Source organism: Hyperolius riggenbachi, chromosome 10 (assembly GCF_040937935.1).
Source record: "Hyperolius riggenbachi isolate aHypRig1 chromosome 10, aHypRig1.pri, whole genome shotgun sequence".
NCBI classification, from domain to species: Eukaryota; Metazoa; Chordata; class Amphibia; order Anura; family Hyperoliidae; genus Hyperolius; species Hyperolius riggenbachi.
This window is the reverse complement of record NC_090655.1, coordinates 292,249,255-292,276,649: the sequence shown is the minus strand read 5'-3', so window position 1 is coordinate 292,276,649 and position 27,395 is coordinate 292,249,255. Positions and strand designations below refer to the sequence as shown.

General features: G+C 47.9%; 1 protein-coding gene across 1 annotated transcript in view; it reads left to right on the top strand.

Moving 5' to 3' along the window:
• Nucleotides 1-23,115, top strand: part of LOC137535612 (zinc finger protein 585A-like) — a 63,931-nt gene extending 40,816 nt beyond the window's left edge. Inside the window, exon 4 of the mRNA XM_068257467.1 lies at nucleotides 22,236-23,115. Coding sequence (XP_068113568.1) covers nucleotides 22,236-22,730 — 495 coding nt within the window. The 3' untranslated portion in view covers nucleotides 22,731-23,115. The remainder of the gene's footprint in view (nucleotides 1-22,235) is intronic.
• The last annotated feature ends 4,280 nt before the right edge of the window (nucleotides 23,116-27,395 follow it).

Below are 27,395 nucleotides of genomic sequence, written 5' to 3'. Positions count from 1 at the left end.
GGATTTTACATTACACATACCGTTATTTATCGATTATTCTAAATTACTGCTGTTTTATTTTTGCCGATAAATCGCGCCCAAATTTGACCACAACTTTTTTAAATGTATGCGTTTCTAGCACCTATGGGGGCTCTGCTATTAATCGTCAGCGGCCATTCGCCTGCCATTTAGGAGAACCTGTAACAAAAAAATTTTCCCCTGGGGGGTTCTCACCCCGGGGGGGAAGCCTCAGGGTTCCAATGAGGCTTCCCCCACCCCTGTAGCTGCAGGCAGTCCAGCGCAGGCCCCCCCCGAGGTATCCCGGAATCCTCCCCCGACAAGCGCTGATTTATTTACCTATTCTTGGCTCCAGCGGGGGGCGCTGGTAGGCGAAAATAGCCGATCTCCGTCGGGTCCGCTCTACTGCGCCGGAGACTTGCAGGAGACTTGCGCCTGTTCAGTAGAGCGGTCCGACAGCGATCGGCTATTTCCGCCTATCTCAGAGCGGAGAGCCGATACTGCGCCTGCGCTGCAGCCGGGAAGGTAAATATTTACATCACCGCCGCTCCGTGTGTTCGTGGAGCTTTATCACCACCGCCGTGGGACCGAGGAGGACGGGGAACGCCTCAATAGGATCCGGAGGCTTCCCCCACCCGAGGTGAGTACCCCCAGGGGAGCTTTTTTTCGTTACAGGTTTTCTTTAAGTCTATGGATCCCACCGCAAACTGCCGGTTCGTGAACATTTGCAGTAGATTTGCAAAAAAACTTGATGTTCACTACATTACTACAGATATACCCCAATGCCTCAGTGCTGCACCCCAAATGTAAATTAGGAGATGATTGGATACAGGTGTTTGGGCTGGAGGTGTGATGCAGGAATTCTGGGGTGGAGAGGGGGACAGGTTATTGTTATATGTGTTACAATCACTGCTATAGACACCCCAATGCCTCAGTGCTGCACCCCAAATGTAAATTAGGAGATGATTGGATACAGATGTTTGGGGTTGAGGTGAGATACAGGAATTCTGGGGTGGAGAGGGGGACAGGTTATTGTTATATGTGTTACAGTCACTGCTATAGACACCCCAATGCCTCAGTGCTGCACCCCAAATGTAAATTAGGAGATGATTGGATACAGGTGTTTGGGGTTGAGGTGAGATACAGGAATTTTGGGGTGGAGAGGAGGACAGGTTATTGTTATATGTGTTACACTCACTGCTATAGACACCCCAATGCCTCAGTGCTGCACCCCAAATGTAAATTAGGAGATGATTGGATACAGGTGTTTGGGGTTGAGTTGAGATACAGGAATTCTGGGGTGGAGAGGAGGACAGGTTATTGTTATGTGTTACACTCACTGCTATAGACACCCCAATGCCTCAGTGCTGCACCCCACATGTAAATTAGGAGATGATTGGATACAGGTGTTTGGGGCTGGAGGTGAGATACAGGAATTCTGGGGTGGAGAGGGGGACAGGCTACTGTTATGTGTTACAGTCACTGCTATAGACACCCCAATGCCTCAGTGCTGCACCCCAGATGTAAATTAGGAGATGATTGGATACAGATGTTTGGGGTTGAGGTGAGATGCAGGAATTCTGGGGTGGAGAGGGGGACAGGTTATTGTTATATGTGTTACAGTCACTGCTATAGACACCCCAATGCCTCAGTGCTGCACCCCAAATGTAAATTCGGAGATGATTGGATACAGGTGTTGGGGTTGAGGTGTGATACGGGAATTCTGGGGTGGAGAGGGGGACAGGTTATTGTTATATGTGTTACAGTCACTGCTATAGACACCCCAATGCCTCAGTGCTGCACCCCAAATGTAAATTAGGAGATGATTGGATACAGGTGTTTGGGCTGGAGGTGAGATGCAGGAATTCTGGGGTGGAGAGGGGGACAGGTTATTGTTATATGTGTTACAGTCACTGCTATAGACACCCCAATGCCTCAGTGCTGCACCCCACATGTAAATTAAGAGATGATTGGATACAGGTGTTTGGGGTTGGGGTGAGATACAGTAATTCTGGGGTGGAGAGGGGGACAGGTTATTGTTATATGTGTTACAGTCACTGCTATAGACACCCCAATGCCTCAGTGCTGCACCCCAAATGTAAATTAGGAGATGATTGGATACAGGTGTTTGGGGCTGGAGGTGAGATACAGGAATTCTGGGGTGGAGAGGGGGACAGGTTATTGTTATATGTGTTACAGTCACTGCTATAGACACCCCAATGCCTCAGTGCTGCACCCCAAATGTAAATTAGAAGGAGATGATTGGATACAGGTGTTTGGGCTGGAGGGGAGATACAGGAATTCTGGGGTGGAGAGGAGGACAGGTTATTGTTATGTGTTACAGTCACTGCTTTAGACACCCCAATGCCTCAGTGCTGCACCCCAAATGTAAATTAGGAGATGATTGGATACAGGTGTTGGGGTTGAGGTGTGATACAGGAATTCTGGGGCGGGGAGGGGGACAGGTTATTGTTATATGTGTTACAACCACAGCTATAGACACCCCAATGCCTCAGTGCTGCACCCCAAATGTAAATTAGGAGATGATTGGATACAGGTGTTTGGGCTGGAGGTGAGATACAGGAATTCTGGGGTGGAGAGGGGGGCAGGTTATTATGTGTTACAGTCACTGCTATAGACACCCCAATGCCTCAGTGCTGCACCCCAAATGTAAATTAGAGGATTGGATACAGATGTTAGGGGTTGAGGTGAGATACAGGAATTCTGGGGTGGGGAGGGGACAGGTTATTGTTATATGTGTTACAATCACTGCTATAGACACCCCAATGCCTCAGTGCTGCACCCCAAATGTAAATTAGATGATTGTATACAGATGTTTGGGGTTGAGGTGAGATGCAGGAATTCTGGGGTGGAGAGGAGGACAGGTTATTGTTATATGTGTTACAGTCACTGCTATAGACACCCCAATGCCTCAGTGCTGCACCCCAAATGTAAATTAGGAGATGATTGGATACAGGTGTTTGGGCTGGAGGTGAGATACAGGAATTCTGGGGAGGAGAGGGGGACAGGTTACTGTTATATGTGTTACAGTCACTGCTATAGACACCCCAATGCCTCAGTGCTGCACCCCAAATGTAAATTAGGAGATGATTGGATACAGGTGTTTGGGCTGGAGGTGAGATACAGGAATTCTGGGGTGGAAAGGGGGACAGGTTATTGTTATATATGTTACAGTCACAGCTATAGACACCCCAATGCCTCAGTGCTGCACCCCAAATGTAAATTAGGAGATGATTAGATACAGGTGTTTGGGCTGGAGGTGAGATACAGGAATTCTGGGGTGGAAAGGGGGACAGGTTATTGTTATATATGTTACAGTCACAGCTATAGACACCCCAATGCCTCAGTGCTGCACCCCAAATGTAAATTAGGAGATGATTGGATACAGGTGTTGGGGTTGAGGTGAGATACAGGAATTCTGGGGTGGAGAGGGGGACAGGTTATTATATGTGTTACAGTCACTGCTATAGACACCCCAATGCCTCAGTGCTGCACCCCAAATGTAAATTAGGAGATGATTGGATACAGGTGTTTGGGCTTGAGGTGAGATACAGGAATTCTGGGGTGGAGAGGGGGACATGTTATTGTTATATGTGTTACAGTCACTGCTATAGACACCCCAATGCCTCAGTGCTGCACCCCAAATGTAAATTAGGAGATGATTGGATACAGGTGTTTGGGGTTGAGGCGAGATGCAGGAATTCTGGGGTGGAGAGGACGACAGGTTATTGTTATGTGTTACAATCACTGCTATAGACACCCCAATGCCTCAGTGCTGCAGCCCAAATGTAAATTAGGAGATGATTGGATACAGGTGTCTGGGCTGGAGGTGAGATACAGGAATTCTGGGGTGGAGAGGGGGGCAGGTTATTGTTATATGTGTTACAATCACTGCTATAGACACCCCAATGCCTCAGTGCTGCACCCCAAATGTAAATTAGGAGATGATTGGATACAGGTGTTTGGGGTTGAGGTGAGATGCAGGAATTCTGGGGTGGAGAGGGGGACAGGTTACTGTTATATGTGTTACAGTCACTGCTATAGACACCCCAATGCCTCAGTGCTGCACCCCACATGTAAATTAGGAGATGATTGGATACAGGTGTTTGGGCTGGAGGTGAGATACAGGAATTCTGGGGTGGAGAGGGGGATAAGTTACTGTTATATGTGTTACAATCACTGCTATAGACACCCCAATGCCTCAGTGCTGCGCCCGAAATGTAAATTAGGAGATGATTGGATTCAGGTGATTGGGCTGGAGGTGAGATACAGGAATTATGTGGTGGAGAGGGGGGCAGGTTATTGTTATATGTGTTACCGTCACTGCTATAGACACCCCAATGCCTCAGTGCTGCACCCCAAATGTAAATTAGAAGGAGATGATTGGATACAGGTGTTTGGGCTTGAGGTGAGATACAGGAATTCTGGGAGGGAGGGGGGGGGGACAGGTTATTGGTATGTGTTACAATCACTGCTGTAGACAAATGTGGAAAGCTGTTAATGGAAACGATTCTGTGTTATGTAACAAAATACATCCTATTAGAATGGAAATCTGATGCATCTCCAAGTATCTCTCCTGTGTGTAAAGCTGCTAATAAAGTTATTCCTCTGGATAATGTGCTGAATATCAGCTGTATATTGTCCCCACAGTGTGACGTGTTCCTCTGCATGGAATGTTAGATGTACTGTTACCTGCTTCAGATTACTGTAATACATAAACTGCATTGTTATAATGAATGAGGCCAGTGTAAGCTCAGTGTGTGTAGCCAGATCTCTCTGTAACATTGCAGGCCTCAGATTACTGTAATACATACACTGCATTGTTATAATGAATGAGGCCAGTGTAAGCTCAGTGTGTGTAGCCAGAGCTCTCTGTAACCTTGCAGGCCTCAGATTGAAGATGGAGTGATAGAATAATGCTGACTTGTGATGGAATAATGCTGAGGGGCGATATGATTGGTGGATTCTCAAGCTGCATACATTTGCATAATCCTGCAGCAAGTTGGACAGACAAGGACTTGTTCCCAACAGGGCGACTTCCCTCCATAGTTACAGTTAGTTTAGCTGATAAACAAAACATCCATCCATCAAGTTCATCCAGAAAAAACAAATTAGCCATAAATGTGACCCTGAAAGAGAAAGTTCGGCTTCGGATCCTCTAGATCAGGCTTCCGCCCCCAGGCTCTGGATCCTATAGATCAGGCTTCCTCTCCCAGGCTCCGGATCCTCTAGATCAGGCTTCCTCCCGCAGGCTCCGGATCCTCTAGATCAGGCTTCCTCCCCCAGGCTCCGGATCCTCTAGATCAGGCTTCCTCCCCCAGGCTTCGGATCCTATAGATCAGGCTTCCTCCCCCAGGCTCCGGATCCTATAGATCAGGCTTCCTCCCCCAGGCTCCGGGTCCTATAGATCAGGCTTCCTCCCGCAGGCTCCGGATCATCTAGATCAGGCTTCCTCCCGCAGGCTCCGGACCCTTTAGATCAGGCTTCCTCCCCCAGGCTCCGGGTCCTATAGATCAGGCTTCCTCCCCCAGGCTCCGGATCCCATAGATCAGGCTTCCTCCCCCAGGCTCCGGGTCCTATAGATCAGGCTTCCTCCCGCAGGCTCCGGATCATCTAGATCAGGCTTCCTCCCGCAGGCTCCGGACCCTTTAGATCAGGCTTCCTCCCCCAGGCTCCGGGTCCTATAGATCAGGCTTCCTCCCCCAGGCTCCGGGTCCTATAGATCAGGCTTCCTCCTCCAGGCTCTGGATCTTATAGATCAGGCTTCCTCCCCCAGGCTCCGGGTCCTATAGATCAGGCTTCCTCCCCCAGGCTCCGGGTCCTATAGATCAGGCTTCCTCCCCCAGGCTCCGGATCCCATAGATCAGGCTTCCTCCCCCAGGCTCCGGGTCCTATAGATCAGGCTTCCTCCCGCAGGCTCCGGATCATCTAGATCAGGCTTCCTCCCGCAGGCTCCGGACCCTTTAGATCAGGCTTCCTCCCCCAGGCTCCGGGTCCTATAGATCAGGCTTCCTCCTCCAGGCTCTGGATCTTATAGATCAGGCTTCCTCCCCCAGGCTCCGGGTCCTATAGATCAGGCTTCCTCCCCCAGGCTCCGGGTCCTATAGATCAGGCTTCCTCCTCCAGGCTCTGGATCTTATAGATCAGGCTTCCTCCCCCAGGCTCCGGGTCCTATAGATCAGGCTTCCTCCCCCAGGCTCCGGGTCCTATAGATCAGGCTTCCAGGAGTTCTCTGCAGGGGGTCTTTGGCATCGTGGGGAAGTATAATAGAGCACATTATAATGGGGTTCTGTAAAATTAAGCACTAAATTGGGGGTCAGAATAATGAGCACTTTAAAGCGGATCCGAGATGAAAAGCTAACTATAACAAGTAACTTGTCTATATATCTTATCTACAGTTTAGATGGTTTACACAGCAAATCTATCTGCAAACAGCTTTAATAGAATATGATTGATTATTCCTGTGATACAATGACAGCAGACATGTTGTTTGTAAACATTACACAGAGGCAGGCTTACCTGTATCTTGATCACTCCGCCTGTGAGAAAAAACCTAATCCCCCCTCCTCCCCTCTGCCTCTGAAATCTCTGGCTAGTAATACCTCCCCCTCCTACTGTCCAGACTGAGCTCCCATGAGCCCTTGCTACTGCCAAGGCTCTCTGAAAACCTGTGGGCGTGTCTTGTTTAGTTTACAGTGAATTAGAGTATTAAAAGAAAAAAGTATTTGGCTTGAGGAATGCCCTATAAACAATAGGAAAGGAACACAATTATGCAGTGAGAAAAGTTCACCTCGGATCCACTTTAATAAAAAGCACTAGGATAAGGAGACTGAATAATGAGTGGCAGTGTAATGGGGAGTAGTGAAATAAACAGCCTCACCTACTTTTAATGCCCATGCCTCCTGCAAAATACTGTGGCTTTCAAAAGTATTTGGCCCCCTTGAAGCTTTCCACATTTTGTCCCATTACTGCCACAAACATGAATCAATCTTATTGGAATTCCACGTGATAGACCAATACAAAGTGATGTACACGTGAGAAGTGGAACGAAAATCATACGTGTTTCCAAACATTTTTTACAAATCAATAACTGCAAAGTGGGGTGTGCGTAATTATTCAGCCCCCTTTGGTCTGAGTGCAGTCAGTTGCCCATAGACATTGCCTGATGGGTGCTAATGACTAAATAGAGTGCACCTGTGTGTAATCTAATGTCAGACAACCTCTGAGACCGTCACAGAGCAGCTGTATTTGTACTAAGAGAATATTGGGAGCAACAACACCATGAAGTCCAAAGAACACACAAGACCTGACCTAGGTATAAAGTTATTGAGAAATTTAAAGCAGGCTTAGGCTACAAAAAGATTTCCAAAGCCTTGAACATCCCACGGAGCACTGTTCAAGCGATCATTCAGAAATGGAAGGAGTATAGCACAACTGTAAGCCTACCAAGACAAGGCCGTCCACCTAAACTCACAGGCCGAACAAGGAGAGCGCTGATCAGAAATGCAGTCAAGAGGCCCATGGTGACTCTGGACGAGCTGCAGAGATCTACAGCTCAGGCGGGAGACTCTGTCCATAGGACAACTATTAGTCATGCACTGTACAAAGTTGGCTCTTATGTAAGAGTGACAAGATGAAAGCCATTGTTAACAGAAAAGCATAAGTCCCGTTTGCCACAAGCCATGTGGGGGACACAGCAAACGTGGAAGAAGGTGCTCTGGTCAGATGAGACCAAAATGGAACTTTTTGGCCAAAATGCAAAACGCTATGTGTGGCAGAAAACTAACACTGCACATCACTCTGAACACATCATCCCCACTGTCAAATATGGTGGTGGCAGCATCATGCTCGGGGGGGGCATCTCTTCAGCAGGGACAGGTAAGCTGGTCAGAGTTGATGGGAAGAAGGATGGAGCCAAATACAGGGCAAACTTGGTAGAAAACCTCTTGGAGTCTGCAAAAGACTTGAGACTGGGGCGGAGGTTCACCTTCCAGCAGGACAATGACCCTAAACATAAAGCCAGGTCAACAATGGAATGGTTTAAAAGAAAACATATCCATGTGTTAGAATGGCCCAGTCAAAGTCCAGATCTAAATTCAATCGAGAATCTGTGGCAAGATCTGAAAACTGCTGTTCACAAACGCTGTTTATCTAATCTGACTGAGCTGGAGCTGTTTTGCAAAGAAGAATGGGCAAGGATTTCAGTCTCTAGATGTGCAAAGCTGGTAGAGACATACCCTAAAAGACTGTCAGCTGTAATTGCAGCAAAAGGTGGTTCTACAAAGTATTGACTCAGGGGGCTGAATAATTACGCACACCCCACTTTGCAGTTATTGATTTGTAAAACATGTTTGGAATCATGTATGATTTTCATTCCACTTCTCACATGTACACCACTTTGTATTGGACTTTCACGTGGAATTCCAATAAAATTGATTCATGTTTGTGGCAGTAATGTGACAAAATGTGGAAAACAAGGGGGCCGAATACTTTTGCAAGCCACTGTAAATGCAGGGGTTTCCTGAGGTTAAAAACATACTTGCAGAGGTTCCTTGAGGTCCTAAAATTACTTGCCGGTGTCCTCCAGTGTAAAAAGGTTGAGAAAGGTTGCTATAGACCCTTCCCAGTCCTCTCCATCCTGTCATCCCTTCACTGTCCCCCACTCATCATCCCACCAGCTGTGTCTTCCCAGTCCTCTCCATCCTGTCATCCCTTCACTGTCCCCTACTCATCATCCCACTGGCTGTGTCTTCCCAGTCCTCTCCATCCTGTCATCCTGACTGATAAATGAGGCTGCAGTTAGCTGACTGACCACGCCCAGATGATATTGTCCCTGTCCTTATACCTAGCCACACCCCTCTCTCTCCCGAATACTCCCTGGCTGCTCTCCCTTCCTATGATTGGTAAATGAGGCTGCAGTTACCTGACTGACCACGCCCAGATGATATTGTCCCCGCCCTCATACCTAGCCACACCCCTCTATCTCCCAGATACTCCCTGGCTGCTCTCTCTTCCTATGACTGATAAATGAGGCTGCAGTTACCTGACTGACCACACCCAGATGATATTGTCCCCACCCTCATACCTAGCCACACCCCTCTCTCTCCCGGATACTCCCTGGCTGCTCTCTCTTCTTATGACTGATAAATGAGGCTGCAGTTAGCTGACTGACCACACCCAGATGATATTATCCCCGCCCTCATACCTAGCCACACCCCTCTATCTCCCGGATACTCCCTGGCTGCTCTCTCTTCCTATGACTGATAAATGAGGCTGCAGTGAGCTGACTGACCACGCCCAGATGATATTTTCCCCACCCTCATACCTGACCACACCCCTCTATTTCCCGGATACTCCCAGGCTGCTCTCTCTTCCTATGACTGATAAATAAGGCTGCAGTTAGCTGAATGGCCACGCCCAGATGATATTTTCCCCACCCTCATACCTAGCCACACCCCTCTATCTCCCGGACACTCCTTGGCTGCTCTCTCTTCCTATGACTGATAAATGAGGCTGCAGTTACCTGACTGACCACGCCCAGATGATATTGGCCCCGCCCTCATACCTAGCCACACCCCTCTATCTCCCGGATACTCCCTGGCTGCTCTCTCTTCCTATGACTGATAAATGAGGCTGCAGTTACCTGACTGACCACGCCCAGATGATATTGTCCCCACCCTCATACCTAGCCACACCCCTCTATCTCCCGGATACTCCCTGGCTGCTCTCTCTTCCTATGACTGATAAATGAGGCTGCAGTTACCTGACTCACCACGCCCAGATTATATTGTCCCCGCCCTCATACCTGGCCACACCCCTTTATCTCCCGGATACTCCCTGGCTGCTCTCTCTTCCTATGACTGATAAATAAGGCTGCAGTTACCTGACTGACCATGCCTAGATGATATTGTCCCCGCCCTCATACCTGGCCACACCCCTCTATCTCCCGGATACTCCCTGGCTGCTCTCTCTTCCTGTGACTGATAAATGAGGCTGTAGTTACCTGACTGACCACGCCCAGATGATATTGTCCCCGTCCTTATACCTGGCCACACCCCTCTCTCTCCTGGATACTCCCTGGCTGCTCTCTCTTCCTATGACTGATACATGAGGCTGCAGTTAGCTGAATGGCCACGCCCAGATGATATTGTCCCCGCCCTTATACCTAGCCACACCCCTTTATCTCCCGGATACTCCCTGGCCGCTCTCCCTTCCAATGACTGATAAATGAGGCTGCAGTTACCTCACTGACCACGCCCAGATGATATTGTCCCCGCCCTCATACCTAGCCACACCCCTCTATCTCCCGGATACTCCTTGGCTGCTCTCTCTTCCTATGACTGATAAATGAGGCTGCAGTTAGCTGACTGACCACGCCCAGATGATATTGTCCCCACCCTCATACCTAGCCACACCCCTCTCTCTCCTGGATACTCCCTGGCTGCTCTCTCTTCCTATGACTGATAAATGAGGCTGCAGTTACCTGACTGACCACACCCAGATGATATTGTCCCCACCCTCATACCTGACCACACCCCTCTATCTCCCGGATACTCCCGGGCTGCTCTCTCTTCCTATGACTGATAAATAAGGCTGCAGTTAGCTGACTGACCACGCCCAGATGATATTGGCCCCGCCCTCATACCTAGCCACACCCCTCTATCTCCCGGATACCCCCTGGCTGCTCTTTCTTCCTATGACTGATAAATGAGGCTGCAGTTACCTGACTGACCACGCCCAGATGATATTGTCCCCGCCCTCATACCTGGCCACACCCCTCTATCTCCCGGATACTCCCTGGCTGCTCTTTCTTCCTATGACTGATAAATGAGGCTGCAGTTTGCTGAATGGCCACGCCCAGATGATATTTTCCCCACCCTCATACCTAGCCACACCCCTCTATCTCCCGGATACTCCCTGGCTGCTCTCTCTTCCTATGACTGATAAATGAGGCTGCAGTTACCTGACTGACCACGCCCAGATGATATTGGCCCCGCCCTCATACCTAGCCACACCCCTCTCTCTCCTGGATACTCCCTGGCTGCTCTCTCTTCCTATGACTGATAAATGAGGCTGCAGCTAGCTGAATGGCCACGCCCAGATGACAATGTCCCCGCCCTCATACCTGGCCACACCCCTCTCTCTCCTGGATACTCCCTGGCTGCTCTCTCTTCCTATGACTGATAAATGAGGCTGCAGTTAGCTGAATGGCCACGCCCAGATGATATTGTCCCCGCCCTTATACCTAGCCACACCCCTCTATCACCCGGATACTCCCTGGCCGCTCTCCCTTCCTATGACTGATAAATGAGGCTGCAGCTAGCTGAATGGCCACGCCCAGATGATATTGTCCCCGCCCTTATACCTAGCCACACCCCTCTATCTCCCGGAAACTCCCTGGCCGCTCTCCCTTCCTATGACTGATAAATGAGGCTGCAGTTACCTCACTGACCACGCCCAGATGATATTGTCCCCACCCTCATACCTAGCCACACCCCTCTATCTCCCAGATACTTCCTGGCTGCTCTCTCTTCCTATGACTGATAAATGAGGCTGCAGTTACCTGACTGACCACGCCCAGATGATATTGTCCCCGCCCTCATACCTAGCCACACCCATCTATCTCCCGGATACTCCCTAGCTGCTCTCTCTTCCTATGACTGATAAATGAGGCTGCAGTTACCTGACTGACCACGCCCAGATGATATTGTCCCCGCCCTCATACCTAGCGACACCCCTCTATCTCCCGGATACTCCCTGGCTGCTCTCTCTTCCTATGAGTGATAAATGAGGCTGCAGTTACCTGACTAACCACGCCCAGATGATATTGTCCCCGCCCTTATACCTAGCCACACCCCTCTATCTCCCGGAAACTCCCTGGCCGCTCTCCCTTCCTATGACTGATAAATGAGGCTGCAGTTACCTCACTGACCACGCCCAGATGATATTGTCCCCACCCTCATACCTAGCCACACCCCTCTATCTCCCAGATACTTCCTGGCTGCTCTCTCTTCCTATGACTGATAAATGAGGCTGCAGTTACCTGACTGACCACGCCCAGATGATATTGTCCCCGCCCTCATACCTAGCCACACCCATCTATCTCCCGGATACTCCCTAGCTGCTCTCTCTTCCTATGACTGATAAATGAGGCTGCAGTTACCTGACTGACCACGCCCAGATGATATTGTCCCCGCCCCCATACCTAGCCACACCTGTCTCTCCCGGATACTCCCTGGCTGCTCTCTCTTTCTATGACTGATAAATGAGGCTGCAGTTACCTGACTGACCACGCCCAGATGATATTGTCCCCGCCCTCATACCTAGCCACACCCATCTATCTCCCGGATACTCCCTGGCTGCTCCCTCTTCCTATGAGAGATAAATGAGGTTGCAATTACCTGACTGACCACGCCCAGATGATATTGTCCCCGCCCTCATACCTGGCCACACCCCTCTATCTCCTGGATACTCCCTGGCTGCTCTCTCTTCCTATGACTGATAAATGAGGCTGCAGTGACCTCACTGACCACGCCCAGATGATATTGTCCCTGCCCTCATACCTAGCCACACCCCTCTATCTCCCGGATACTCCTTGGCTGCTCTCTCTTCCTATGACTGATAAGTGAGGCTGCAGTTACCTGACCGACCACACCCAGATGATATTATCCCCGCCCTCATACCTAGCCACACCCCTCTATCTCCCGGATACTCCTTGGCTGCTCTCCCTTCCTATGACTGATAAATGAGGCCGCAGTCACCTGACTGACCACGCCCAGATGATATTGTCCCCGCCCTCATACCTGGCCACACCCCTCTCTCTCCCAGATACTCCCTGGCTGCTCTCCCTTCCTATGACTGATAACTGAGGCTGCAGTTACCTGACTGACCACAAGATGGCGTGCTCCCCTCTACCAGCTGGAGCGCATAAACCGGAAATACAGAGCCACAAAAAGGAAGTGATGAGAAAGGCCGAAAGTTGGTGGGTGGAGCATTTTGTCCTGCAGCCTCTGATAGCTACAATCATCCAGAGGTCACGTGGGGCAGTGACGTCACTGGGAATCCTCGCCCTTTGTTATTGGAAGGCAGAGCCCGGATGTAGTGGTAGACCGGAAGTGGTGAGAGCAGAGCTCGTGCTGGCTGCAGAGGAGGGGAAAGGTTACATTGTTTATATTTTTTTTCCCGCCTGTAACTATAATTAATAATCATTGTGATATTTGTAAAGGGCTTTCCTCCTGAGAGCTGCAGCCACCAGGGGGGAGGGGAGGAGCACATAGTGGGGGAGGGGAGGACAGGTATTGGGATTAGGGAGGACAGGTATTGGGGGGAGGGGAGGACAGGTATTGGGATTAGGGAGGACAGGTATTGGGGGGAGGGGAGGAGCACATAGTGGGGGAGGGGAGGACAGCTATTGGGGTGTGGGAGGAGCACACAGTGGGGAAGCGGTGGACAGGTATTGGGGTGGGGGAGGGGAGGGCAGGTATTGGGGTGAGGGGAGGAGCACATAGTGGGGAGGGCAGGACAAGTATTGGGGTGGGGGAGGGGAAGAGCACATAGTGGGGGAGGGGAAGGCAGGTATTGGGGTGAGGGAGGAGGACATAGTGGGGGTGTGGACGAAAGGTATTGGGGTGAGGGAGGAGCACACAGTGGGGAGGGGAGGAGCACATAGTGGGGGTGGGGAGGACAGGTATTGGTGTGAGGGAGGAGCAAACAGTGGGGGAGGGGAGGACAGGTATTGGGGTGAGGGAGGAGCACATAGTTGGGGGAGGGGAGGGCAGGTATTGGGGTGGGGGAGGAGCACATAGTGGGGGAGGGGAGGACAGGTATTGGGGTGAGGGTGGAGCACATAGTGGGGGAAGGGAAGGCAGGTATTGGGGTGAGGGAAGAGCACATAGTGGGGGAGGGGAGGACAGGTATTGGGGTGGGGGAGGAGCACATAGTGGGTGAGGGGAGGAGCACATAGTGGGGTTGGGAAGGACAGGTATTGGGGTGAGGGAGGAGCACATAGTGGGGGAGGGGAGGACAGGTATTGGGGTGGGGGAGGGGAGGACAATTATTGGGGTGAGGGAGGAGCACATAGTGGGGGATGAGAGGACAGGTATTGGGTGGGGGAGGGGCACATAGTGGGGTGAGGGGAGGACAGGTATTGGGGTGATGGAGGAGCACATAGTGGGGGAGGGGAGGTATTGGGGTGAGGGGAGGGGCACATAGTGGGGGAGGGGAGGACAGGTATTGGATTGAGGAAGGAGCACATAGTAGGGGTGGGGAAGTGTATAGTGTAGAGGACATTCTGTGCACTTTCTGTTTGTCACACAAAGAGAATAGACACGCAGTGCAGACTTAGACGTTACTGGAGAGGTGAGGGGGATTCTGGGAGTGTCACATAACAGGAGAGGTGAGGAGGATTCTGAGAGTGTGACATGACTGGAGTGGTGAGGAGGATTCTGGGAGTGTCACATGATTGGAGAGGTGAGGAGGATTCTGGGAGTGTCACATGACTGGAGAGGTGAGCAGGATTCTGGGAGTGTCACATGACTGGAGAGGTGAGAAGGATTCTGTGAGTGTCACATGACTGGAGAGGTGAGGAGGATTCTGGGAGTGTCACATGACTGGAGAGGTGAGGAGGATTCTGGGAATGTCACATGACTGGAGAGGTGAGGGGGGTTCTGGGAGTGTCACATGACTGGAGAGGTGAGCAGGATTCTGGGAGTGTCACATGACTGGAGAGGTGAGAAGGATTCTGTGAGTGTCACATGACTGGAGAGGTGAGGAGGATTCTGGGAGTGTCACATGACTGGAGAGATGAGGAGGATTCTGGGAGTGTCACATGACCTTACCTTCAGTCTCTCCATACAGAGTGTCCCTTCTGTGAAGTCTGCTGACCATCGCGGTGCCCCCACCTCACCCCCTGATATCTGAGAGACACGAGAAGCCCACAACATCCTCACTGATCTGCTGTCGGGGTGAGTTGAGCATTAGCAGGAATTATGGGGCAGTATCCAGTGACAGCCAGTGATTTGTATGGTGGTGACTGTATCATTCTGTGTGTTAGGTTCCTATAAGGAGGCTCATTGTCTCATCTATTTCTCCATGGAGGAGGGGCAGTATATAGAAGGACACCAGGACCTCTACAAGGACGCCATGATGGAGAGTCAGCCGCCCCTCACATCACCGGGTAAGAGGAGACTTTCATTACTTGTACAGGAGAGAGCAGTACTTGGGGTCCACCTAGATACAGCCACCCATACCCCACCCCCACCCATTATCTGATAAACACATGCAATATTTCACAGCAAAAAGTACATCCGTAAGGGAAGAGTGTCAACGTTCTGATTAAAGTGTGGATATGTTGCGTGGCCACCATTATTCTCCAGCACTGCCTCTCTTGGGCGTGGAGGTCACTAGAGCGTCACATGCCACCACTGGAATCCTTTTCCCCTCCTCCATGCTGAAGCTGGTGGATGTTAGAGACCTTGCGCTCCTCCACCTTCCATATGAGGTTGCCCCGCAGGTGCTCAGCAAGGTTTATGTCTGGAGACAGGCTTGGCCAGTCCAGCACCTTTACCCTCTATTTCTATAGCCAGGCAGTGGTTGTCTTGGAGGTGTGTTTGGGGCCATTATCATGCTGGAATACTGCCCTGCAGCCCAGTGTCTGAAGGGAGGGGATCATGCTCTGCTTCAGTATGTCACAGTACATGTTGGCATTCATGGCTCCCTTAATGAACTGTAGCTTCCCAATTCCAGCAGCACTCATGCAGCCCCAACCCATGACCCTCCCACCACCATGCTTCACTGTAGGCAAGACAAGCTTGTCTTTGTACGCCTCACCTGGCTGCCATCACACACGCGTGACACCATCTGAACCAAATAAGTTTATCTTGGTCTCACCAGAGCACAGGAGATTCCAGTAATCCCTTACCTTAGTCTGCTGGTCTTCAGCAAACTATTTGCAGGATTTCTTGTACATCATCTCTAGAAAAAGCTTCCTTCTGGGGAGACAGCCACACAGACTGATTTAAAGAGACACTGAAGCGGAAAAAAAATATGATATAGTGAATTGGTTGTGTACTATGAATAATTACTAGAAGATTAGCAGCAAAGAAAATATTCTCATACTTTTATTTTCAGGTATATAGTGTTTTTTCTAACATTGCATCATTCTATAATATTATTATTATTATTTATTGTATTTATAAAGCGCCAACATATTACGCAGCGCTGAACATTAATTTAGGTTACAGACAATATTTAGGGGTGACATATAGCAATATGACAATACAGGAATAATAGAAAACCAGATCACACAGCACAGTATGAGTACAAGGTAATGCTTAGTCAGTCACTGGATGGAGCTTGGAGATTAGGCAAGTCGAGCTCACTCAGATCCATAGGATGGGTGCACAGTAATGGAGGTGCATGATCAGGTAGGACACAAAAGGAGGAGGACCCTGCCCAAAGGCTTACAATCTAGAGGGAGAGGTAAGGACACGAACGGTAGGGGACCAGAGTTCAGCTGTAGGTTTAGAGCACTTGTGAGGGGTAGTAGGCCAAAGTGAAAAGGTGAGTTTTGAGGGCTTTCTTGAAGATGTTGAAGGAGGGGGCTGCCCTAATGGGTGGAGGTAGGGAGTTCCATAGTGTTGGAGCAGCTCTTGAGAAGTCCTGGAGGCGTGCATGGGACTGGGTGATGCGGGGGGCGGTTAGGCGAAGTTCATTGGAAGAGCGGAGTGAGCGGCTAGGTGTGTACCTCTGAGTAAGATCGGAAATGTAGGTTGGACAGGTTTTGTGGACCGATTTGTAGGTCAGACACAGTATCTTGAATTTGATTCTGGACTGGATAGGAAGCCAGTGGAGGGATTCTAGGAGGGGATCTGCCGTGGTGGAGCGATGGGAGCAGTGGATAATTCTGGCTGCCGCATTCATGATGGACTGCAGTGGGGCTGTTCGGGTCATAGGGAGACCAGACAGCAGGGCATTGCAGTAGTCAAGGCGGGAAATTATGAGGGCATGGATGAGGAGTTTGGTGGTGGCAGAGGTCAGGAAAGGGTGAATCTTACAGATGTTACGAAGGTGGAAGTTGCAGGACTTTGTGAGGATTTGGATGTGGGAAGTGAAGGAGAGTGCGGAGTCCAGGGTGACACCCAGACAACGGGCTTGAGAGGTTGGGGCGAATGGTAGTGTGGTTAACAGTGACATGCACATCTGGGAGGTTCGTGGATGGCCGGGGTGGGAAGATCATAAATTCCGTTTTGTCTAGATTTAGTTTCAGGAACCTAGCGGACATCCAGGAGGAGATGGCTGATAGGCAGGAGGAGACCTTGTCCATGGTAGTGGTGGATATGTCAGGGGTGTGGAGGTAGATCTGGGTGTCATCTGCATACAGATGATAGTTAAAACCCATGGAGGAGATAACCTTGCCAATGGAGGATGTGTATAGGGTGAACAGTAGGGGGCCAAGGACCGAACCTTGGGGGACTCCCACCAAGAGGTGGTTGGGGGTGGACGAGGACTCATTGAAGGCGGTCGTGAAGGAGTGGTTGGAGAGGTAGGATGAAAGCCAGGACAGGGCGAGATCGTGAATGCCCAAGGACTGGAGGGACTGGAGGAGTAGGGGATGATCTACTGTGTCAAAAGCTGCTGAAAGGTCAAGGAGGAGGAGAATGGAGTATTTACCTTCAGCTTTAGCTAAGGCAAGGTCATTGACCACTTTGGTGAGAGCAGTTTCGGTTGAGTGGGCAGGCCGAAATCCAGATTGCAGTGGGTCTAGGATTGAGTTGGCATTGAGGTACTGGGTCAGGCGTTTGTGAACCAGACGCTCTAGGAGTTTTGAGGCAAAGGGGAGGAGGGAGATAGGACGGTAGTTGGAGGGTAGCGAGGGGTCGAGGGAGGGTTTCTTGAGCAGGGGTAGTACAGTGGCCTGCTTGAAGTCTGAGGGGAAGGTGCCTGTGGATAGGGAGAGGTTGAACAGGGTAGTGAGGATTGGGGCCAATTCCGTGAAGTGAGGCTGGAGTAAATCAGAAGGGATGGGGTCAAGGGGCGAAGTAGTGGTATGGGAAGTCTGCAGTAGGTGGTTGACTTCCTCGGTGGTAGTAGGAGTGAAGGTTGTGAGGGGAGGATAGGGTGGAGGAGGAGCTGGTTGGGAGGGGGTGGGAGGTGAAGATTGGAGATTGGATATTTCTTGGCGGATGGAGACAATTTTGTTGGTGAAGTGGGTGGCTAAATCTGTGGCAGAGAGATAGGAAACTGAGGGTGGGGGGGTGGGTTTAAGCAGGGAGTTGAAAGTGGCAAAAAGACACCGGGGATTGGAAGCTTGTGCTCCGATGAGCTTGGTAATATGTGCAGATTACACAACACTCAGCATTCAAAATGAGTCTTTTAGAGCAGTCTGTGAAGTAATGACCTCTCCTCTGGCAGAGGAAAAGTAAACAGTTCACTTACAGTTAAGATAATAAAAGTCAGATAACAGCCCTCTCCACGACTAACTTAGTCGGAGAGCTTAATGGCTTGTTTGCATAGAGATAACAACTGGAGTTTCTCAACTCGTCCTGTACTGGAAACAATTAGACTGATGTATCTGATCTTAATGTTTTATTTCTTAGATGTACTACACATACAAATCATAATATCATATTTTTTTTTCGCTTCAGTGTCTCTTTAATTTAGTGTGTTGTGTATGACCTGAGTACTGCACCCCCCTCCCCCCCCTCCCCCCCTCATACACACACGCACACACAAAGCAGTTTAGCAATCTGTTTGCAATGTAGTTATAACCTGGGCCATCTTTATGTAGTGCAAGAATTCTTCTATAAGCTCCTCAGAGAGTTCTCTGCCACGAGGAGCCATGCTGAGCTTCCAGTGACCAGTATGAGAAAGTGTGAGAGCAATAACTCCAAATGGGAACAATTTAGATTTTTTTTTATTTAGAGATGTGTTAACTTTTGTTGCCATGAAAAGATGTAATAAAATATTTGTCCACCTAGATCCTCCATCATCTGATAAACACATAGAGACAATGTATTCAGTCAGTGTGTGTGTTTCCTACAGATGTATCCAGTAACAGAAACCCACCAGAGAGATGTACAGGTCCTCTTTATTCCTGGGATTGTCCACTTAGATCCCCCATCATCTGATAGTCAGTGTGTGTGTTTCCTATAGATGTATCCAGTAACAGAAACCTACCAGAGAGATGTACAGGTCCTCTTTATTCCTGGGATTGTCCATCTAGATCCCCCATCATCTGATAAACACAGAGAGACAATGTATTCAGTCAGTGTGTGTGTTTCCTACAGATGTATCCAGTAACAGAAACCCACCAGAGAGATGTACAGGTCCTCTTTATTCCCAGGATTGTCCACAGGAAGATCCCACCACCCCTCACCATTATCAGGTAGGTGGGACTGAGGGTCTCCAAAGACTCTAAATTGTATTACATTTTTCCTTCTGCATATGCTGTTATCTGTGTTCACAATTTAAATGTGATCTTATTTTGTGAACTTAGAGTAAAGAACTGATACATGTAAGTGGTGTGGTAAAAAAGGAAGAAGAGACGTATGTGAGGAGTGATCAGCAGTCTATGGAGGAGGGTGACATGATGAGGACAAGTAAAGAGGAAGAAGAAGAGACATATGTGAGGAGTGATCAGTTTATGGAGGAGGGTGACATGATGAAGACATGTAAAGAGGAAGAAGAAGAGACATATGTGAGGAGTGATCAGCAGTTTATGGAGGAGGGTGTCATGATGGTGAAAATTAAAGAGGAAGAAGAAGAGACGTATGTGAGGAGTGATCGGCAGTCTATGGAGGAGGGAGACATGATGAGGACAAGTAAAGAGGAGGACAATGTTACAGAAGGCAGAACAGGTGAGTAATCAGCAGTAATATAGAATAAATGTGTATATACACTCACCTAAAGGATTATTAGGAACACCTGTTCAATTTCTCATTAATGCAGTTATCTAATCAACCAATCACATGGCAGTTGCTTCAATGCATTTAGGGGTGTGGTCCTGGTCAAGACAATCTCCTGAACTCCAAACTTAATGTCAGAATGGGAAAGAACGGTGATTTAAGCAATTTTGAGCGTGGCATGGTTGTTGGTGCCAGACGGGCCGGTCTGAGTATTTCACAATCTGCTCAGTTACTGGGATTTTAGGGTTTACTGAGAATGGTGTAAAATGGGAAAAAACATCCCGTATGCGGCAGTCCTGTGGGTGAAAATGCCTTGTTGATGCTAGAGGTCAGAGGAGAATGGGCCGACTGATTCAAGCTGATAGAAGTGCAACATTGACTGAAGTAACCTCTCGTTCCACCTGAGGTATGCAGCAAAGCATTTGTGAAGCCAGAACACGCACAACGTTGAGGTGGATGGGCTACAACAGCAGAAGACCCCACCGGGAACCACTCATCTCCACTACAAATAGGAAAAAGAGGCTATAATTTGCACAAACTCAACAAAATTGGACAGTTGAAGACTGGAAAAATGTTGCCTGGTCTGATGAGTCTCGATAGAGTCAGAATTTGGCGTAAACAGAATGAGAACATGGATCCATCATGCCTTGTTACCACTGTGCAGGCTGGTGGTGGTGTAATGGTGTGGGGGATGTTTTCTTGGCACACTTTAGGCCCCTTAGTGCCAATTGGGCATCATTTCAATGCCACGGGCTACCTGAGCATTGTGTCTGACCATGTCCATCCCTTTATGACCACCATGTACCCATCCTCTGATGGCTACTTCCAGCAGGATAATGCACCATGTCACTCGAATCATTTCAAATTGGTTTCTTGAACATGACAATGAGGTCATTGTACTAAAATGGCCGCCACAGTCACCAGATCTCAACCCAATAGAGCATCTTTGGGATGTGATGGAACGGGAGCTTCGTGCCCTGGATGTGCATCCCACAAATCTCCCTCAACTGCAAGATGCTATCCTATCAATATGGGCCAACATTTCTAAAGAATGCTTTCAGCACCTTATTAAATCAATGCCTCGTAGAATTAAGGCAGTTCTGAAGGTGAAAGGGGGTCAAACACTGTATTAGTATGTGTTCCTAATAATCCTTTAGGTGAGTGTAGGTCTGTTGTCACAGGAGTAACACATTGCTTCCACTGCCTCATCAAGCTCTACAATTTACTGCTTTCCATGTATGGCCAATGCTTTAGCTGTAGGGAGGGTCAGTGACATGCAAATAACTCTGACTTGTATGCAAATATAATGCAAGTTGTAAGCAGATAAACACATTTGTCAGGAAATGCATTTGATTGGCTGAATTCCAAGCTACATGATATTTTCATGCAAGGAAAAGTTATTGCCCTGTGATTGGCCGCCTGTAATGAGCACAACCTTCTGCAGTTCTCTGTCAGGCTGATAGCTAGTGATGGTCAGTGACATGCTAATAACTCTGAGATGGTGCAACTTGTATGCTAATTACATGCAAAGCTATGCAGCTGTTGCATTAGGTACATTTCCAATCTGCATAAACTTTGCACCAACTTGGAATTCTCAGCAGCTCACTGACCCTCCCTAATGATAATTGCTCCTCCCCTCAGAATTCTCTAACAGGAAGTGATGATGTTTCTCTATTTGCAGCGCGGAGTCCCGGCATCAGGAACCTCTCAGAGACTCGTCTCTCTGTATCCACAGACTGTACAACGGATGATGATGTCACTGGACAAGAGTCTCCTGCAGATATCCTGGTGACCCCAAATATTCCCCCAGACTCCCCTCACCTGTCTAACCCTGAGGGGCCTCATACCCAGCACAGCTCTCCCCCTGCTGGAGGGTCTTATTCCTGTTCCACGTGTGGGAAATGTTTTGTATGGAAATCACAGCTTTTCCGACATGAGAGATCTCACACTGGAGAGAAGCCATATTCATGTGCTGAGTGTGGGAAATGTTTTGCACGGAAATCATATCTTGTCATGCATGAGAGATCTCACACTGGTGAGAAGCCCTATTCATGTGCTGAGTGTGGGAAATGTTTTCTATGGAAATCACAGCTTGTTATACATGAGAGATCGCACACTGGTGAGAAACCCTATTCATGTGCTGAGTGTGGGAAAGGTTTTGCAAGGAAATCACATCTTGTCACACATGAGAGATCTCACAATGTTGTTAAGCCATATTCATGTGCTGAGTGTGGGAAATGTTTTGCACGGAAATCACAACTTGCCAGTCATGAGAGATCTCACACTGGTGCGAAGCCCTATTCATGTGCTGAGTGTGGGAAATGTTTTTCTCAGAAATCATACTTTGTCATACATGAGAGATCTCACACTGGTGAGAAGCCCTATTCATGTGCTGAGTGTGGGAAATGTTTTGGATGGAAATCACATCTTGTCATACATGAGAGATCTCACAATGGTGAGAAGCCTTATTCGTGTGCTGAGTGTGGGAAATGTTTTGTCCATAAATCACAACTTATTATTCATGAGAGATTTCACACTGGAGAGAAGCCATATTCATGTTCTGAGTGTGGGAAATGTTTTGGGTGTAAATCAACCTTAGTCAGGCATGGCCGAATTCACACTGGTGAGAAACCCTATTCATGTACTGAATGTGGGAAATGTTTTGCTCATAAACCACTTCTTGTCAGGCATCAAAGAAATCACACTGGTGAAAAGCCCTATTCATGTGGTGAGTGTTGGAAATGTTTTGGACATAAAGCAGACTTGGTCAAACATGAAAAAACTCACACTGGTGGGAAGCCCAGTTGATGTGCTGAGTGTGGGAAATGTCTTGCAATAGAGAAGAGATATCACGCTGGTAAGAACATGTTTTCATGTGCAGAGTGTGGGAAATGCTTTGGTAATAAATCCTATCTTGTCCAATATGAAAGACAGCGTTAGAAATGATTTGGTAGCAAATCACAGCTTGTCATACACAAGAGTTCGCACACTGGTGAGAAGCCTTATTCGTGTGCTTAGTGTGGGAAATATCTTGGCCATAAGTGTTCTTTACAAAGTCTTATTTCTTGGACACTTTACACAGCAGCATATTAGCACAAGATCCTGAGGGCTCTTCCATGTCAATCAGTGTATTGGTGGTGTGTAAAGGGGTAAAGACCCTGAGCTGAGGTGACGTGATAAGGCAGACATGAGTTCATACCGCACTAAGCCTAAGCTTCTCTAAGCTTCATCCATGCAATTGCGGCATTATCTGTTACGGCACAACTGATCAGTAAATTAACCATTTCAGCCTGCGGGTATTTTTCACCTTATGGACAAGACGAATTTCAGCGCTCCGCCCTTTCATTTCCCAATAACTTTATCACTACTTATCACAACAAAATGATCTATACCTTGTTTTTTCTGCCACCAATTAGGCTTTGTTTGGGTGGTACATTATGCTAAGAATTAGTTTATTCTAAATGCAGCATAATGGGAATAATAAGAAAAAAAATGGAAGAATGTAATTATTTGTCAGTTTTCAGCCATTATAGTTTTAAAATAATACATGCTGGTGGAGGGGGGGGGGCGTGGCCTGATGCCGAAGAGCATGGACGGCTAGTGCGCTGGGGGGGCGTGGCCTGATACTGAAGAGTATGGACGGCTAGTGCGCTGGGGGGGCGTGGCCTGATACTGAAGAGTATGGACAGCTAGTGCGCTGGTGGGGGCGTGGCCTGATACTGAAGAGCATGGACAGCTAGTGCGCTGGGGGGGGCGTGGCCTGATACTGAAGAGTATGGACAGCTAGTGCGCTGGTGGGGGCGTGGCCTGATACTGAAGAGTATGGACGGCTAGTGCGCTGGGGGGGCGTGGCCTGATACTGAAGAGTATGGACGGCTAGTGCTTGAGGTAAACATCCTCCGTTTCACCTTGAAAACTTTAATCTATTTCTATCTAAAACCAAATTACCAGTGCTCACTCGGGAAGCCTTGGCCACTTTAAATGACCCCATTGGTCAGAAGGAATTGCTCTTAGCAGTTAAATCTTTACCCTCACGCAAAGCTTCTGGTCCAGATGGACTTCCATACATTTATTATAAAACTTATCAAGATATATTAAACCCGTACTTCATTAAACTTTTCAATAATATATTGACAAGAGAAGATATCCCTCCTAAATATGGACATTCCCATTTGTCTGTGATCCTGAAGCCAGGTAAGGATGAGACAAAGTGGGGTAGTTACAGGACTATAGCTCTCTTAAACTCAGACTACCAACTTTTCACTAAAATCTTGGCGACCCGATTAGCTAACTTATTGCCAGACCTGATTAATAAGGATGAAGTGGGCTTTGTGTATCACAGACAGGCAGGAGATAATACAAAGCGTGCTATTTCCTTCTTATTGCCAGACCTGATTAATAAGGATCAAGTGGGCTTTGTGTGTATTACAGACAGGCGGGGGATAATACAAGGCGTACTATTTCCTTCTTATTACCAGACCTGATTAATAAGGATCAAGTGGGCTTTGTGTATCACAGACAGGCGGGACATAATACAAGGCATACTATTTCCTTCTTATTGCCAGACCTGATTAATAAGGATCACGTGGGCTTTGTGTATCACAGACAGGCGGGACATAATACAAGGCGTACTATTTCCTTCTTATTGCCAGACCTGATTAATAAGGATGAAGTGGGCTTTGTGTATCACAGACAGGCGGGACATAATACAAGGCGTACTATTTCCTTCTTATTGCCAGACCTGATTAATTAGGATGAAGTGGGCTTTGTGTATCACAGACAGGCAGGAGATAATACAAGGCGTACTATTTCCTTCTTATTACCAGACCTGATTAATAAGGATGAAGTGGGCTTTGTGTATCAAAGACAGAGGGGACATAATACAAGGCGTACTATTTCCTTCTTATTGCCAGACCTGATTAATAAGGATGAAGTGGGCTTTGTGTATCACAGACAGGCGGGACATAATACAAGGCGTACTATTTCCTTCTTATTACCAGACCTGATTAATAAGGATGAAGTGGGCTTTGTGTATCAAAGACAGAGGGGACATAATACAAGGCGTACTATTTCCTTCTTATTGCCAGACCGGATTAATAAGGATCAAGTGGGCTTTGTGTGTATTACAGACAGGCGGGGGATAATACAAGGCGTACTATTTCCTTCTTATTGCCAGACCTGATTAATAAGGATGAAGTGGGCTTTGTGTATCACAGACAGGCGGGACATAATACAAGGCGTACTATTTCCTTCTTATTGCCAGACCTGATTAATAAGGATCAAGTGGGCTTTGTGTATCACAGACAGGTGGGACATAATACAAGGCGTACTATTTCCTTCTTATTACCAGACCTGATTAATAAGGATGAAGTGGGCTTTGTGTATCACAGACAGGCGGGACATAATACAAGGCGTACTATTTCCTTCTTATTGCCAGACCGGATTAATAAGGATCAAGTGGGCTTTGTGTGTATTACAGACAGGCGGGGGATAATACAAGGCGTACTATTTCCTTCTTATTACCAGACCTGATTAATAAGGATCAAGTGGGCTTTGTGTATCACAGACAGGTGGGACATAATACAAGGCATACTATTTCCTTCTTATTGCCAGACCTGATTAATAAGGATCACGTGGGCTTTGTGTATCACAGACAGGCGGGACATAATACAAGGCGTACTATTTCCTTCTTATTGCCAGACCTGATTAATAAGGATGAAGTGGGCTTTGTGTATCACAGACAGGCGGGACATAATACAAGGCGTACTATTTCCTTCTTATTGCCAGACCTGATTAATAAGGATGAAGTGGGCTTTGTGTATCACAGACAAGCAGGAGATAATACAAGGCATACTATTTCCTTCTTATTGCCAGACCTGATTAATAAGGATCAAGTGGGCTTTGTGTGTATTACAGACAGGCGGGGGATCATTCAAGGCGTACTATTTCCTTCTTATTACCAGACCTGATTAATAAGGATGAAGTGGGCTTTGTGTATCACAGACAGGCGGGACATAATACAAGGCGTACTATTTCCTTCTTATTGCCAGACCTGATTAATAAGGATGAAGTGGGCTTTGTGTATCACAGACAGGCGGGACATAATACAAGGCGTACTATTTCCTTCTTATTGCCAGACCGGATTAATAAGGATGAAGTGGGCTTTGTGTATCACAGACAGGCGGGACATAATACAAGGCGTACTATTTCCTTCTTATTGCCAGACCTGATTAATAAGGATCACGTGGGCTTTGTGTATCACAGACAGGCGGGAGATAATACAAGGCGTACTATTTCCTTCTTATTACCAGACCTGATTAATAAGGATCACGTGGGCTTTGTGTATCACAGACAGGCGGGGGATAATACAAGGCGTACTATTTCCTTCTTATTACCAGACCTGATTAATAAGGATGAAGTGGGCTTTGTGTATCACAGACAGGCGGGAGATAATACAAGGCGTACTATTTCCTTCTTATTGCCAGACCTGATTAATCAGGATCACGTGGGCTTTGTGTATCACAGACAGGCGGGAGATAATACAAGGCGTACTATTTCCTTCTTATTGCCAGACCTGATTAATAAGGATGAAGTGGGCTTTATGTATCACAGACAGGCAGGAGATAATACAAGGCGTACTATTTCCTTCTTATTGCCAGACCTGATTAATAAGGATGAAGTGGGCTTTGTGTATCACAGACAGGTGGGACATAATACAAGGCGTACTATTTCCTTCTTATTGCCAGACCTGATTAATAAGGATGAAGTGGGCTTTGTGTATCACAGACAGGCGGGAGATAATACAAGGCGCACTATTTCCCTCTTATTGCCAGACCTGATTAATAAGGATGAAGTGGGCTTTGTGTATCACAGACAGGCAGGAGATAATACAAGGCGTACTATTTCCTTCTTATTACCAGACCTGATTAATAAGGATGAAGTGGGCTTTGTGTATCACAGACAGGCGGGACATAATACAAGGCGTACTATTTCCTTCTTATTGCCAGACCTGATTAATAAGGATGAAGTGGGCTTTGTGTATCACAGACAGGCGGGACATAATACAAGGCTTACTATTTCCTTCTTATTGCCAGACCTGATTAATAAGGATGAAGTGGGCTTTGTGTATCACAGACAGGCAGGAGATAATACAAGGCGTACTATTTCCTTCTTATTGCCTGACCTGATTAATAAGGATGAAGTGGGCTTTGTGTATCACAGACAGGCGGGACATAATACAAGGCGTACTATTTCCTTCTTATTGCCAGACCTGATTAATAAGGATGACGTGGGCTTTGTGTATCACAGACAGGCGGGACATAATACAAGGCGTACTATTTCCTTCTTATTGCCAGACCTGATTAATAAGGATGAAGTGGGCTTTGTGTATCACAGACAGGCGGGAGATAATACAAGGCGTACTATTTCCCTCTTATTGCCAGACCTGATTAATAAGGATGAAGTGGGCTTTGT